The sequence below is a fragment of the Podospora pseudoanserina genome, chromosome 5 (genome assembly GCF_035222485.1).
Source record: "Podospora pseudoanserina strain CBS 124.78 chromosome 5, whole genome shotgun sequence".
In the NCBI taxonomy this organism is placed as follows: domain Eukaryota; kingdom Fungi; phylum Ascomycota; class Sordariomycetes; order Sordariales; family Podosporaceae; genus Podospora; species Podospora pseudoanserina.
The window spans coordinates 950,926-964,596 of NC_085924.1; the positions used below are offsets into that span (position 1 = coordinate 950,926).

The window sequence follows — 13,671 nt, forward strand, 5'->3', positions numbered from 1 at the left end:
GGCTCTGGCAGCAGGAGCAGGAGCTTTGGCAGGGGAACCTTCGCAGTAGCTTTCTTCAAGAGAGAGGCCATGGTTGGTTTTGATGTTGTTGATAAAAAGTGTAAAGAGACAAGATGTAAAAGTCGATGGTTAGAATGTAAGACGCTTGGAAAGTGGTTGGGCACTGCAGGTTGACGGGAAGTCGTCGAGTAATAAGTAGAGATATCGTTAGGTAGACACTATATTTTCTAATAAAGTAAATAATCATCAAGGGACTAAGACCTAGGTTCGCATTTATAGCCGACAAGCGACAAGAATAACACCACTAAAAAGCACCGGACGCTAACACCTTTAAACTTACGACCCGGCACTATATAACCTTGCGTCTTTCAAATACTATATAACCCCTAAAAAGCTGACTCGTAGTTAACGTTTATTAAGACTTATATTACAAACTACTAAAATAGCTCCCCAATTTTAATATTGATTACCATAGACTAGCTTACTAAAAGTATAATAGCTATAACATACTACGTAGCTTTTTTTCGCGCTGAGAACACTTTACTTTATAAGGCCAAAGAGGCACTAAGTAAACGCCGAAAAGCTAAAAAAAAATACATGTACGGCTCGGAAGATCACTTAGCATACAAAATGCAAATGATACTTGACTAGAAGGCCGTAGGTGGGGAAGCAGTGTTAGAAACGCAGCAGGATAGTGGTAATGCAGGAAGGGTTCGTACGAAAGTTCAGTACTATAGTGTGTGCGGTACGTCTGGCTATGATACAACGTACATGCCAGGAGGCTGCAGAATCAGCTAATTCATTTGTTTTTAATTTAATTTTTGTAGTTTCCGAATGTTATAGTTGTGTAATTGAGGATAGCTGTAGTAGAGTAGGAGAGTACACGGCTCGCTCATATGCATGGCTCGCTTATAATGTACGTTATGCAATTTATAAGTGTCTTCTTCTGTTAGACAATAGACAAAACCGTCTATGTGCAAAGTTGCAGTTTTAATATAAATAGTAGTTCTAGTGGGTTTAATAACGGGCTACTGGTACGCTAAAGGAGAAAACGGAAATCATGATTAGTTTTGGTTGCGGCAAGTATAGCCGAACGGTCCTTGGACACACTTCAGCTCATGGTAATGCTCACTGGCGCTCACCTTTTGCTCACCTTTTGCTCACCTTGTGAGACCGATACAGACTGAGCCAGAAATTTTGTCGGGTGTGACTATATAGATAGGTACTCAGTAATTTTCATCACGTCATGCCCAAATCCCAACTCATGTCCGGCCGAGAGGAAAACGGCTACACGCATCACAAGACTCGGGGATTTAAACTTTTCAATCTATCTGGTACCTCCCCGTCATCAAGGCGGTTTTACAGCTCTCGCCTTATACTATACAACTGTGATACGGAGCACCATGGTACAAAAACCCCCGTATCGTCACTGCAGGCGACCGTGTCACTGTTCCGCTATTCTTCGTTTCAAATTACCCGCTTCCTCGTACCACAGCATTGTGCCTTTTTCGTTGGGACGCCGCGTTTGTCGTTGAGACTGTGTCACCTTCCGTGATGAGAATTTTGAGATCGACTCATGTGGTTTGAGAGGAGAGTGGGGTGAGTGAGAGCAGGTGGTGAGTGAGTGAAGTTGATGAGGTAAGCAGTAACTGCCGCTGAAGACTGTGGGGATGTCGATCATCGAAAAGTCCCCTGAAAATCTTTTCTGTATCCTTGGCTCGTTCCTGCAGCACATGTAAGACGATTTCTCACTGTTGCAGTTCCCGTCGGGATGGGACAAGGAAGTTTCCGCAGCGGTTGCTTCCGTGTAGTTTGGGGCTCTTCAATGAAAACAAAGATCACAGAGAAATCACATGCAAAATCCCGGAGACGACAACATTGTCTTTTTGAAGAATGTAGATATGGTGTCCCGCATCGGAACAAGAGAAATTAGAAGTTATTATACACATAGGGGAGGAGGTAATTCGCAAAACACGAGAACAAAAAGCCACCACCCATTTACACGTAGAGGGTTTAAGTAACCTTTTGCCCATGGCTGCGCTTTCCATCAACAATAAAAACACACGAGAATATATCACTCATCAAGGTCACACCTTCCCGTCAGTCACCCGGGGAAAATTCACCAAGAAAAGCCAGTTTCAAACCACCCAATCATCAAGAACAAATGCCTCCTTGTCATGTCGCCCTCGTCCTCGTCAAGTCATCTCTGTGATCGGCTTTCTTTTTTTGTGAAAGAACTCTTCTTTATTTGTTGTTTCTCCAAATTTGTCGAAACTAGAGGGGAAAAAAAAACTCGTTTGTCGCTGCAATGAACGCGCTCGCGATATGGGGTATATGATATCAGACCAGAACGACTTCTCCTGCATCCTCCGAATAAGCCAAAGCCACCACAACTATTCCTCTTCCTCTTGACGACACACCAAAAGCACTCGTCTATTCTTCATAGATGGTTGGAAAAACCGAATCGAGCAAAAGAAGCCGATTTAAACAGACTCCTGCTTGAGGTAGGCGCTGTCGGTGGGCTGAGACCCGGCAAAGGTGGTGTGGGGCTTCCACTTGGCCGAGGTGCGGGGGGTGGTCTCCTCCATCATCTTGTCGACCTGCTCGAGGGAGAGACCCTTGGTCTCGGGGACGAAGAGGAAGGTGTAGATCAAGGCAAAGGTACAGAGGCCGCCCCAGACGAAGAAGACGGACGACTTCATGTTGCCCTTGTCGGTACCGACCATGTAGGGGGTGATGACGGCGATGATGGTGTTCCAGAGCCAGTTGGAGGCGGTCGAGAGACCAACGCCACGGGAGCGGATCGGCAGAGGGAAGATCTCACCAATGAGAATCCAGGCGCCGGGACCCCAGGTGGAGGCGAAGAAGAAGATGAAGATCGCAATGAAGGCGATCTGCGCGTTAACGGCAGAGATGTTGTTGGCGAGGGTGCGCTCGGGATCCTCCGCCGTGGGGGCGGGGAAGGTGTGGTTGAAGCCGACCGTAACACCGATGATGGCGACGAGGAACTGGCAGATGAGCATGCCAAGAGCGCCCCAGAGGAGGATGGTGCGGCGACCGAAACGCTCAACGGTCCAGAAGGAGATGGGGGTCGAGCACACGTTGATGACGGTGAAGATCATGGAGATGACGAACGAGTTGGAAATGGCACCGGTGGACTTGAGGAAGGGGGTCGAGTAGTAGAAGATGAAGTTGACACCAGTCCTAAAAGCAAAAGACATGTTAGCCAGCGGATCTTTTTGATTTTCTCTTTCGCGTCTTGTTCAGTAGAAACGTACCACTGCTGCATCATCTGAAGAGAGGTACCGAGGATGGTCTTGCGAAGGTTGGAGTTGGCCTTGAAGAGGGAACCCTTGAAGCAGTTGGCCCACGAGCCGAACCAGGTGGTGTTGGGAATGAGCTGACGCTCGTACTCCTCGTTGGCGACGATCTCGGCAAGCTCGACCTGGATGTACTCAGAGTCCTTGGGCTGACCACGGAGGCGAGCGAGAGCATCGGTGGCGGCGGGAAGGTTGGCCTTCTTGACAAAGTAACGGGGAGAATCAGGGAGCATCATGAGACCACCAGCGAGGATGATGGCCCAGAGGAACTGGATGGCAATGGGAATGCGGTACGAGCCAGTGTCGGTTCTACCCTCAGTGGCGTACACAACGCAAGCAGCCAACATGATACCGATGGTGATGCAGAATTGGTAACCAGCGACCAGAGCTCCACGCACCTTGCGGGGGCACTGTGAAGCAGAAGCAGTTAGCACACACATTGGCATCTCTTGGCTCCGACAGATATCTCCGACTTACAATCTCAGACATGTACAGAATGACGACAGCAGACTCAAAACCGACACCAATACCAGCGATCAAGCGACCGGCAACGATGGCAGCGAGGGGATCACCGAGGCCAGTGATCATCTGAATGACAACACCGACGATATAGATGAGGCAGCCGAGAATCACAGTCCACTTGCGACCAATCCAGTCGGCGGCGTCACCAGCAATGAGAGCGCCGAAGAAGGTACCGCAGGAGAGAATAGAGACGATGAGCGAAGTCCGGGACTCGGAAACAGCCTTGGCACCGGCGAACTCGACGGCGTCGATGAAGATCTGGGAGCCGAGGACACCGTTGATGTAACCGGAGTCGTAGCCGAAGAAAATACCACCAAAGGAAGCGAAGGCGCAGAGGAGGTAGGCCTTCCAGGTGACGGGAGCCTCAATACGCTCGACGTCCTGGGTAGTAGCCAGGCCGCCGACGTGGGAGGCGGCCGGGGCCTCCTTCTCGTCGTGAGTCGACATGGTGAAAAAGGTTTCTTATACGCCTTGCTCGATGAAGAGATTGTATTGTCGATATGGTGGTTGGGGGGGAGGGGCGATGCCTTCTCTTGGTTGTGTAAGTGGTAACCGTGACCCGAGGGGTTGGATCGATGGGAAAGGGTGTAGAGCGGGATGGGGAGAAGAAAAGAAGCTCGACCGGTGAGACGGGAGAGACGGTTGTGATATTTGAAGTGAATGACAAGCGGGTGCCACTGGGATGGAAGGGCCCTTGGATTTTTTGGCTGGCATGGGTTACATCTCTTTGGGTTCCAGGTTTTGGAGCATGTCACTCTGCGGAGCGTTGGCTGCTCCTGGCCAGTCAGGAGACGCGGAGTACTGGGGAAGAGTCCATTACCCCCGACTTGGCAAAAGTATGCTTGGGGTATTTCGCCGCGTTCCCGCCGGGACGACTGCATTGTTTGCGGGGACCCTACTTACAAGGTGGCTTCGAATATGATGCATAGGGTTGGCCAAGCTCACCATGTAGCTCGGTAGCTATGGGGTCCCATGCAGAATACCGCCGAGCATCTGAGGCACCCCCCTGGCCCATTGCGACTCTTGCAACGCCCGGGGACACGCCGGTCGACTGCTAGCCGGTCCTCTTCGTCCCATCTCTTACCACTCCCCCGGGCTTGCTCCAGCTTCCACCGAGCCACCCCAGAAACCGCCGGCCCTCTCGACGTTGCAGCTCCCGTGGCCGCGGTGCCGTGTGTGTGTGTGTGGTGGTGCACACCACCTTGAGCCTAGAACGGGGGTGGTCAGGCAGGCAAACGAGCAGCATAAATTGACCGAGTCGGTCCGGAACGTTGCATCTACACTTGCTCGCCTAACCCCAGATCTGGCGTTGGCCTCGATGAGATGAGCCTGGGGGGAGAGGCGGAATCCAGGCGGATGGCGGATGCGGGTTGTGTAAGGTACGGTAATATTACCGTGGCATTCCACGCCTGTGACAGTCTCTTCCGTTCCCGAGGCCAACCCCCGACCGAACGCGGGCTGGTTCGGCCCCACCGACCAAAGCCGCTGACATTCAGGATGGCCCATGGCAGACACATGATGGCTCCAAAGAAACTTTGCCGTGAACCTTGCCGCCGGGTTTGGGTCACCATTGCCCTCGTGAGGCTCCATAGTGACCCCCATACAACGATGACCGCCTCAGCACTTACAACGATACACTAAACTACAGGGCTACAGTACATTCCACAGGGTTTGGTGATGGCCACGTGCGCCAAGTCCCTGAACAGCATCATCACCTGTTTCCGGTATTGTCTTGTATGAGCTTGTCTCGATCGTTGAAGATAAGCGGGTTGTGCGGCTCCCTCACAAGCGAGCGCCAACTTCAACCGATAGGACCGATCAGAGGATTGTTTCTTTTTTTTTCTCGCTGGCACATGTCGCGCGGTCGCCAGAATGTGGAAGGCTTGCCGAGCGTATTGGATCGTGAAATCGTCGCGCCACCAAAAAAAAAAAAACGGCACCACTCGGCCATTGGCACGGCGATACTTTTTGAACTACAGCCCATCAGGGCCATCACGCTTCGGACTCGTCAAGTCAGCACCAGTCAACTGACCCGTGCCTTTGGAGCCGTTGGGCTGCACGTCAAAAGGCAACTGGCCAGAAGGACGTTGGCGCGATGGGTCTTCAATTGGCTAGCCCGGAGCATTAGCCAAGAATGCAAGGAGTCGCCGGCTAAAAACGGTCCTTTTCTGGGGACTTTTTCTTGTCATTTCCCCGTGCCCCAGTTTTTGTTGTTTGGGGTCCCCATGGGCAAAAAGCTCAAACCCCAGATTCACCAGGAAAAACTTGGAGAAAATTCGGGGAAGTTCCATCAAGCTCATCGCCATACTTGCATTTTTCACCGATCATCTGGGGAATAGCGGGCATTGTGTGGGATACACTATCTGGGGAACAGGGGGAGTCGGAAAAACTTCTTGACAATAGCTTCCCGATGAGAGTCTGGACTGGAGAGCCTGGAGAGTCTGGAGAAGTGGGACAGGTAGCGGAGATCAGATAAGCAGCAAGCTAGCCCATGTTCTAGCTTGGGGATGGCGGGCCAAGCACAAAAGGAACTTTTCTTTTTTGTTCTTTGCTAGTGCTTCCCCAAGTTTGCCCAGAAAGTGCCCACCAACGATCGTCCTCACCACCACCACATCGTCCACGACAGCTTGTTCTGCCAAAATCTTGTGGATGCAACGTCTTCCAAAGACTTGGTTGCTGTCCCGGGATCATGGAGATGCTTATTTTTGCAGATCAGGATGCGTTCAGCTGTTGACCGCATGGTGAGGAGAGCTCCACCTTGCGACGTCGAGCTCCGCTGCATTTCCCCAGCTTCAACCCTGAGCTGGAGATTCTCCTCAATTTCATGCGTCCAGGAAGCCCCGGTCTCCAGGCCTCAAACAATCCTGGTGTTTCTCGGTCCAGGCCGATGACGCATTTGCAGTCCACCGAGTTGTGGGTGTTGCTGCTTGTGCAAGTGTCACTTAAAGGCTGAAGCTTCACGCCTCTTTCTTCGTATCACCGGTGTACAATTCCGCCAAACCCCGAGTCTTGCCGTCCCCTCGAATCTCGAATGGCAACCGCTCAGATGGTGAGAAATGGGGGCACAGCTTTTCTGGTGCGAGGATGGTTGCACTGAGCAGCGCCGGCGGTGTCTGATTTCCCATGCAACGTTCCGAGTCCTGTCCGACGCGACAAAGTCTTGTGCTACACAGTTTCAAGTCCACTTCATGGTTGAGCAATTTTCCTCTTGCAATGAAAACCAGCACACTGTCTTGCTTGTCGATTTTGCCCTGATGGTATGCTCCTACACTACCTAACCAGGAACTAGACATGTCGTTAACTTGTCCCAGGATTATTACCTAAAGCATTCCCAAAAAGGCGATTGTGCATCAGCTCTCAGCGTCATCACTCCTGACAGGGACAAAGCCACCACCAGCTAGCTGAAAAGGTCCTCAGAGGCTCAGAGACAATGTTCACGTGCGGGCCCCGTTCCCCTCGTGCTGGCTAATAATGGAGCATGATGGTTTCCCCGGACTTTTCGCCAAACGCAGATTCCCTATGTCACCGTCCTCGACCTCGTGACAGATCTCGTTCTTTGTTGACCGTCAAGCCACTGAACCATTCCAGTCAACAACTCCTCCAACCTGGAAGTGCCACCGATTCTGTGGCGCTTCCTCGCCCATCAACCGCGCCAAGTGGCAAGGGCTGGCGGGGCAGCCGGGGGCGGGAACGAGGGTGCGGCAGACGGTTGATGCCAAGGAGAAACCGAATGCGGGGGAAAAAAGCTTGAGATTTTTGGGGGGTGGTGCGGGAAGCGAAACTCGGTTGCTTTTCGACGAGCGCCGGGATGGGAAACTTGACCGTCGCTGTCGCTGCATTGGGCACCGTGAAGCGAAGGGATGTGGACGATGAAAGAAAATGCCATTCTGCGATGTCGAGACATCAAGCCTCGTGATCATTTGAAGGTGCCGCTTTCGTTTGGATAGCATCATCGGAAGGTAATAACGGCAAGAAACATTACGGTACGTTACGCACTTTTCACCTCTCCCGTGTCTCTCCCACAACCCGCCATTTTTGTTCCCGATCTGACACAGTTTCTCCAACGCCCGCAGGTCCCAAAAAAATTACGCCCTTTCTGATTGCAGAAATCACGCAGACCGATCCCTAATCCCGTTGCGGACGACGGCCAACGGCATTAAAACGATCATCGAGAAAACGGCTTCCCCGTGGCAAGGATTGGCAATCCTCGCAATTATTAGCAGGCGGACCTTACGAGCTAGTGGCTGTCTGCCGATCACACACACGCCACACCGCAGTTTTTGAAGGTCTTGTGGAAAGGGAAAGGATGAACAAAAGGGTACGGATTGACGTAGGTGCCGCTTCGTTGCACCGCAGCGAATTTGAAGGAGAAGAAGTGGACAATTGTGGGTGAGTTCAAGGCTCCAACAAGGAAACTTGAGGAGCTGGTATTCTCTGGTCGGCGAGGAAGCTGGCCAGTCATGGCTGTCGGTGGCTGCCCTCCATGTTGGCCCTCATGCTGCAACCAGCTGTCCACCACCCGAACCGTGCCGTAACATGTGCGGACATTGCGCTCCATGGCTGTCTTGATATGCCAACCAACCAGTCCCCAGGATGAGGAGATCTCGATGGCAGGAAAATGGTGAGAGGATCCTGGGGGGGGGTGTCCTCTGCTTCTTATCACTTTGTCCACATGTTGACAGACAAGACCAAGGTGAGACTTGCACCTCCCATCTGCCGGATCTGCAGCCCCCACACGCCCATCATGAACCCCAGTCAAACCCAACCTCATGGCGTTGTTGACATCGGGAGGGATCTCTTCGTGAATTGAGATCGACAAGGCTGCGATGATGACTGATGATGTTGACCTTGCCCCTCGTGCCCCTGTTCAACCGTTTCTTCAACAAGGAAAGGAAAGAAGCAACGGGATGCTTGCGCAAGAACAAGAAAAACGAAGGAAGAGCCGGCTTGGCAAGTCCAAGGAGATTTATTTGCAACCGTTCTGTGCCAAGATCCTTGCCAAGTCTTCAACGTTTATGCATGACGATGGCGCAGCACAGGCCTGAGTCGTGATGGGCACATCCTGGGAGCCTGGTCGTGGGCTTGGTCTGGGTTTGATGAAAATCTTTTATGAGGGATATGCTCGATAGAATGCAGTTCAATTGTGAATAGAACTAAACTATTGAAAATATGACTTGTCAGGTGATGATCTGTGAAAAGACTAACAAGCGTTCCCTTGTCAGCGAGATTTCCTCGATTATGAAGTCATGTTGAAATAATTTCTATTTCTAATTCCTCTTTGCATGCGTTTGTATGAGGCAGGTTCATGACTGGCGCATATTCATGTATCAAACATATTGCTGAACTAGGTTGATTGTAGAGCTACCATTTTACACACGTCAGCTTATTTTGGTATACTGTTCAGTACCCATCGTATAAAATTGTAACTGCATATGACCAAACTCTAATCTCACTTCAATGTCTTTGCATGCTGACTTTGTATATGCAATCCAAACCATAAAAGACAAACTCCATACAACGCCCGTGATACCTACCCTACCTTATGCTCTACTCACAACTGCCCATACCCCAGAACCCTAGCCAAATGCCCCCTCGCCTCCTCAGCAAACCACTCAACCACCTTCCTCTCCCCGTTCTTCTCTTTCATCTTGTCTTTGACCACCATCTCCATCAGCTCCCGTGCCTCGGCAGTCATGGACTCAGCCCTTTTCTCATACCCACCCGCGGGGTTCTCCCCAAACAGCCTCTCGTCGATAAACTTCCAGTAGATAGGGTCTAACCCATATGATCTCCTCGCAGCATAGTTGATCCAAAAGCTCCCATCTTCCCAGTTCTTTCTCATCCTGACGGAGAGAGGTGGTTCTTTTGGTCCTTCCTGGTTGGTAGATATAGTGGTGGTGGTGGTGGTGGTGGTGGTGCTGCTATCTCCCGATATATGAAGATTGTCAAGCCACTCCGACACCGTCCCGTCTTCGGCCACCTTATCGTCTTCCAACGGCTCCCCAAGACAAGGTACAGTCACCTCCTGTCCCCTTCCCAGTTTTTCCTCCTCCTGTTCCAACGCCCTGAGGAAAATCCCCAGATACTTCGGATACTTTCCCACCCAATCATCTATCCCCCCTTCCACCCCACCATTCCACATATCTGGCTTCCTCAGCATCAACCACCAGGGCGGATCGGCCGCCATCGACCTCGGCCCGAACCAAGCCCATTCCCAATCAATCACCGCCCTCACCTCCCCCGTCTCGGGATCAACCAGCACGTTGTGCGGCGTCAAGTCGTCGCAGATGAGCTTGAACGTCTCGGGCGTCGGTGTGATGTGCTCCTGCCGACTCGTGTAGCTTGGTGACGGCAGCAGGTTCATGTACGCCGCCCTGCGGAGCATGTGCCGGGCCGTGTACTTGTCCCGGGCGTCGTCCGCCGACTCAACGGCGTCGTTGCGCTGGAAGACGAGCTGGGCAATGTGGAGGTCAGTGAGGAACTGGTAGACCTCGTGGGAGGTGTTGAGGACGCGGTTGGAGGGGCCGAGGACAGACTCGGGGCAGCCGGCCATGGTGATGGTGTCGGTTAGGGTCTGGGGGAGGGCGCGGGCGTGGACGGTATACTCCCCGTCCACGTAGCCGAGGCAGCCGCTTTGGGGCATGGTGAGTTTGTCGAGTTGGAGGAGGATGTTGCTCATTTGGCGGTAGAGGGAGAGGATCTTGTCTTCGGGCATGGTTGGGTTGATGGTGTTTGGGGCTTCGGGGTCGGTGTCTGGGTCTGCGAGAAAGGTGGACAGGTGGACTAGGTTTGGGTGGTAGTCCATGATGATGAAGGGTCCGAGACCGGTGGGATTTTGTGAGGCGGTGCCCGAGTGGTAGATGTGGGGGATGGGGATGGTGGTATTTGCCGCGACGTAACGCATGAGGTTGACTTCAGCTTGGACTTTCTCTTCCCTCAGTTCCAGGCTGAAGCGCGGGAGCGGGACGCGCATCATGCCGTAGCTCTCAGGATCTTGGAACTCAATGACGAAGACGGCGTTGTAGCTCCCGCAGAGGGATGAGTGCCATTTCCCAGCTCTTCCGCCGTGGTACTTCTTGACTATGCGGATGATCTCTGTGCGCAACTCGGGATTCTGGATCTTTTCATTGACCCAGTCATATGACGCTTCTTGACGCTCTTCCACCATTTCATCTCCATACATGGCGACCTCGCGCGTCCGGCGATCCGGTCGAGGTTCCGGTGAAGGCGGGTCGGACATGGTGTGGGAAATTAAAGGTTGAGCACTTCAATCAAAAAGTTAGCATTGAACTTTCCTGTGTAATGTCGATTGCTCGTTGCTGATAAATGATGTTGTAGAATCGAACCAAGATGCCTCAAAATGCAGGAGTTTGTTGGTGTTGGTCCAGCACGCATTTGGGGCCCCTGGCCGAGAATTTGGCGCCGTATCATTGGGGCTGTGTTTTGCAGCCAACCCCCAAACTGTGCCCCCATCAAAACATGAGTGTTTCCCGGTTCGTCGTTCGTCAATAGCGGAACTCGATCCCGACAGTCTGGTTCAATGCACTTTGCCATGTCCGATCTGCGCTCAGGTCGTTGCACTGAAACAAGAAGCCGAAGGCGCCGAGAAGAGGTGTGATATCTATGGAAAGCTCGCGTCCCAGCAGAAACTTGGAGAGTGGGAGTCGGGGCCTAATCGAGCAGTGCAGGGTGACTTCCAACAGCATCATAGCATCTTAAACCCCTTTCTGGAAGTCGCATGATGCACCGCGGTGGGCTTCTTACTATCTTTGGACCTGTTGAAGACCTGTGTGAGCGTCTTTTTTGAGACCAACAGGCCTAGGACGCCACGAATAGTTCTGTTGACGTAAATTTTGATGCCAAAAATGGCCACATACCTAGAAAGCCTTGAAAGAGTCCTGAGATGGGTTGCGTATAAGAAGACAGTAAATCCAACCTAAGAACCCGATTTTTTCACTCCAGCTCATCATTCGCACTTTTCCAGTCTGGCACTGAAACCTTACAAGATCGCATACCTCTATTTCAAACACCCAAGCAGCTTTCAAAATGTCCAGAAATCCCAGCCGCTCCAACTCTCCCGCCCCTCGCCAGAGCACCATCACCGAGAGCACCCTCTCCTCCGGGTTTGGTGATTATGGTTCCCCCGGAATAGAAGGCTTTGCTCGTCCTCCTTCTCGCAGCTCTAGCACGGCTGCCCAGCGTGGAAGCGCCAGCACCTTCAGCAGCACTACTGCTCAGCGTGGAAGCACAACCACCACGGCTGGCCGCACCCCCTCAACTCCGGCGCGCCCAGCCTCTCCCGGTCCTCGGCCAGGGAGCTCTGGCGGTGTTCGCCCAGGCAGTTCAGGTGGCGGTCGCCCAGGCAGCTCAGGCAGTGCAGGCTCCGGCGACTCCATCATTCCAACCGAGGGTAATGTGCCCGCAGCACTCCTCAACCGGGGCAAAAGGTCGCAGGAGGACAGGCAGAGGCTTGCCATTGGAGAGTCTAATGCTTCTATGCTGGATTCCCGTGGCCGTTCGGCTCGCCCCTCCCGTGACAGGAAGTCCAGAAAGGACGGCTCCAAGTCTTCTTCTCGCTCTCGCTAAGCGACTCGATGGGCTTGAGCGTGCAGGTGTCCGGCATTCGGAAAGGAACTTGACTTGATTTCCCGCTTGGGTGGCGTATTGGGTTACATGTATCGTTTTGCTTTGTCGAGCTCGTTTTCGTTCTAGAATGGGTATGGATACATGGAGGAGGAGTTCTGGTTTGGGTGCTCGTTAGTGTCTGTGGTGTGGAAGAGATAACAATAGAAATTTGGGATGCCTTGCTGGACAAGGCTTTGCAAACCAATCCCCCGTTCCGTCTCTACGCCACCAAATGTGAATTGTTGCGCTGTACAGATGAGGTTACCACTCCGACTGCCTAGCTGGTCCTGTGGAGGGAGCCGGGCAAGGTCAGAAGAATTGCTGAGGCGCTAACCGCCATGTGTGTCGGAACACACATTTATCTGTTAGCGCAGTAGCACTTGCACCTAGTTATGGTGGCTGTGCTTAGGAGGCGGTGCTCCCGAACGCTGAGCTCATTAGAAACCTATGCGAGATCAACACTCACGAAAAAGCGCCAATCCACCCATGGTTCCCTTCCACAAGCCTTCATTCCCGGCGTTTCTTGACCACTTCGAACCACCACGACATCATGGAACGCCCAACCCGACGACCCACCCAGCGTGCCGGCCCAGACAAGTCCCACTCAACCGATCTTGGCTCGACCTCTACCGGGCCGAGCCATTCAACAACTGTGTCCACAATCGCTGTAGCTGGCGCCGAAATTGAGGCCAACCGGCAGCGGCGCCTCGAAGCCGAACAGGCGGCCGAGCGGGCCCGCCAAGATATTGAGCGGATCCTCCAGCGGGGTCCGCTATCGGAGGAGAGAATGGAGGAGCTGTCCATCGCGGCAGAGGAGTTTTATCGGCAGTCGATGGAAAGGAGGAGGAAGCGGCAGTTGAGAGAGCTGGCAATCGCTGCTGGAGTGTTTCTCGTAGCACTGGTTGCCTGGTGGGCTTGGTGGAGGATTGAATGGTGTAATTCTCAATTTGCAAGGCTCCAGTGACGATGATCGATCGACGTAACGTCAATTCTCCCGGCTGGTAGGTAGGATCTAAGATGGTGTTTAAACGGTCTGGTAGTAGAATGGGTTCGTAGGAGGAATGGACGGTCGAGGGATCAACGTCTTCGAACAGGATCTGCTTGAAAAGTAGGGATCGCGTCGATGACGGAATTGCTAGTGCTGATCTTCTAGTTTTTTTAAAAAGAATCAGTCAGTGGGATCCTGTTTCTAGTAAGGTACATA

The 13,671-nt window shown here is 52.5% G+C and overlaps 4 protein-coding genes across 4 annotated transcripts; 2 read left to right on the forward strand and 2 right to left on the reverse strand.

The window, feature by feature from the left end:
* Positions 1-1,861: 1,861 nt before the first annotated feature.
* On the reverse strand, positions 1,862-5,120 carry QC764_0075490 (uncharacterized protein). The gene is made up of 3 exons (XM_062940700.1): positions 3,798-5,120; positions 3,279-3,730; positions 1,862-3,204 (listed from the first exon to the last, which is right to left on the reverse strand). Exons 1-3 carry the CDS (start codon positions 4,287-4,289, stop codon positions 2,484-2,486), a joined length of 1,665 nt encoding a protein of 554 aa, XP_062798666.1. The 5' UTR covers positions 4,290-5,120; the 3' UTR covers positions 1,862-2,483.
* Positions 5,121-9,393: 4,273 nt separating this feature from the next.
* On the reverse strand, positions 9,394-11,082 carry QC764_500470 (uncharacterized protein; the record flags this gene model as incomplete). The annotated part of the gene is made up of 1 exon (XM_062947312.1): positions 9,394-11,082. One exon carries the CDS (start codon positions 11,080-11,082, stop codon positions 9,394-9,396), a length of 1,689 nt encoding a protein of 562 aa, XP_062798667.1.
* Positions 11,083-11,888: 806 nt separating this feature from the next.
* QC764_500465 (uncharacterized protein) lies at positions 11,889-12,428 on the forward strand (the record flags this gene model as incomplete). The annotated part of the gene is made up of 1 exon (XM_062947311.1): positions 11,889-12,428. One exon carries the CDS (start codon positions 11,889-11,891, stop codon positions 12,426-12,428), a length of 540 nt encoding a protein of 179 aa, XP_062798668.1.
* A 589-nt stretch (positions 12,429-13,017) lies between these two features.
* Positions 13,018-13,431, forward strand: QC764_0075520 (uncharacterized protein; the record flags this gene model as incomplete). Its single annotated transcript, XM_062940701.1, has 1 exon — positions 13,018-13,431. The coding sequence occupies one exon, from the start codon at positions 13,018-13,020 to the stop codon at positions 13,429-13,431; it is 414 nt and encodes a 137-aa protein (XP_062798669.1).
* Positions 13,432-13,671: the final 240 nt, after the last annotated feature.

Bases quoted from the DNA above. Each gene is read 5' to 3' on its own strand.
- QC764_0075490 (XM_062940700.1), bottom strand. From the start codon at position 4,289: ATGTCGACTCACGACGAGAAGGAGGCCCCGGCCGCCTCCCACGTCGGC. The intron at 3,731-3,797 runs GTAAGTCGGAGA...TCTGCTTCACAG, and splicing joins TTCTGTACATGTCTGAGATT to TGCCCCCGCAAGGTGCGTGG. The intron at 3,205-3,278 runs GTACGTTTCTAC...TTTTGCTTTTAG, and splicing joins CTTCAGATGATGCAGCAGTG to GACTGGTGTCAACTTCATCT.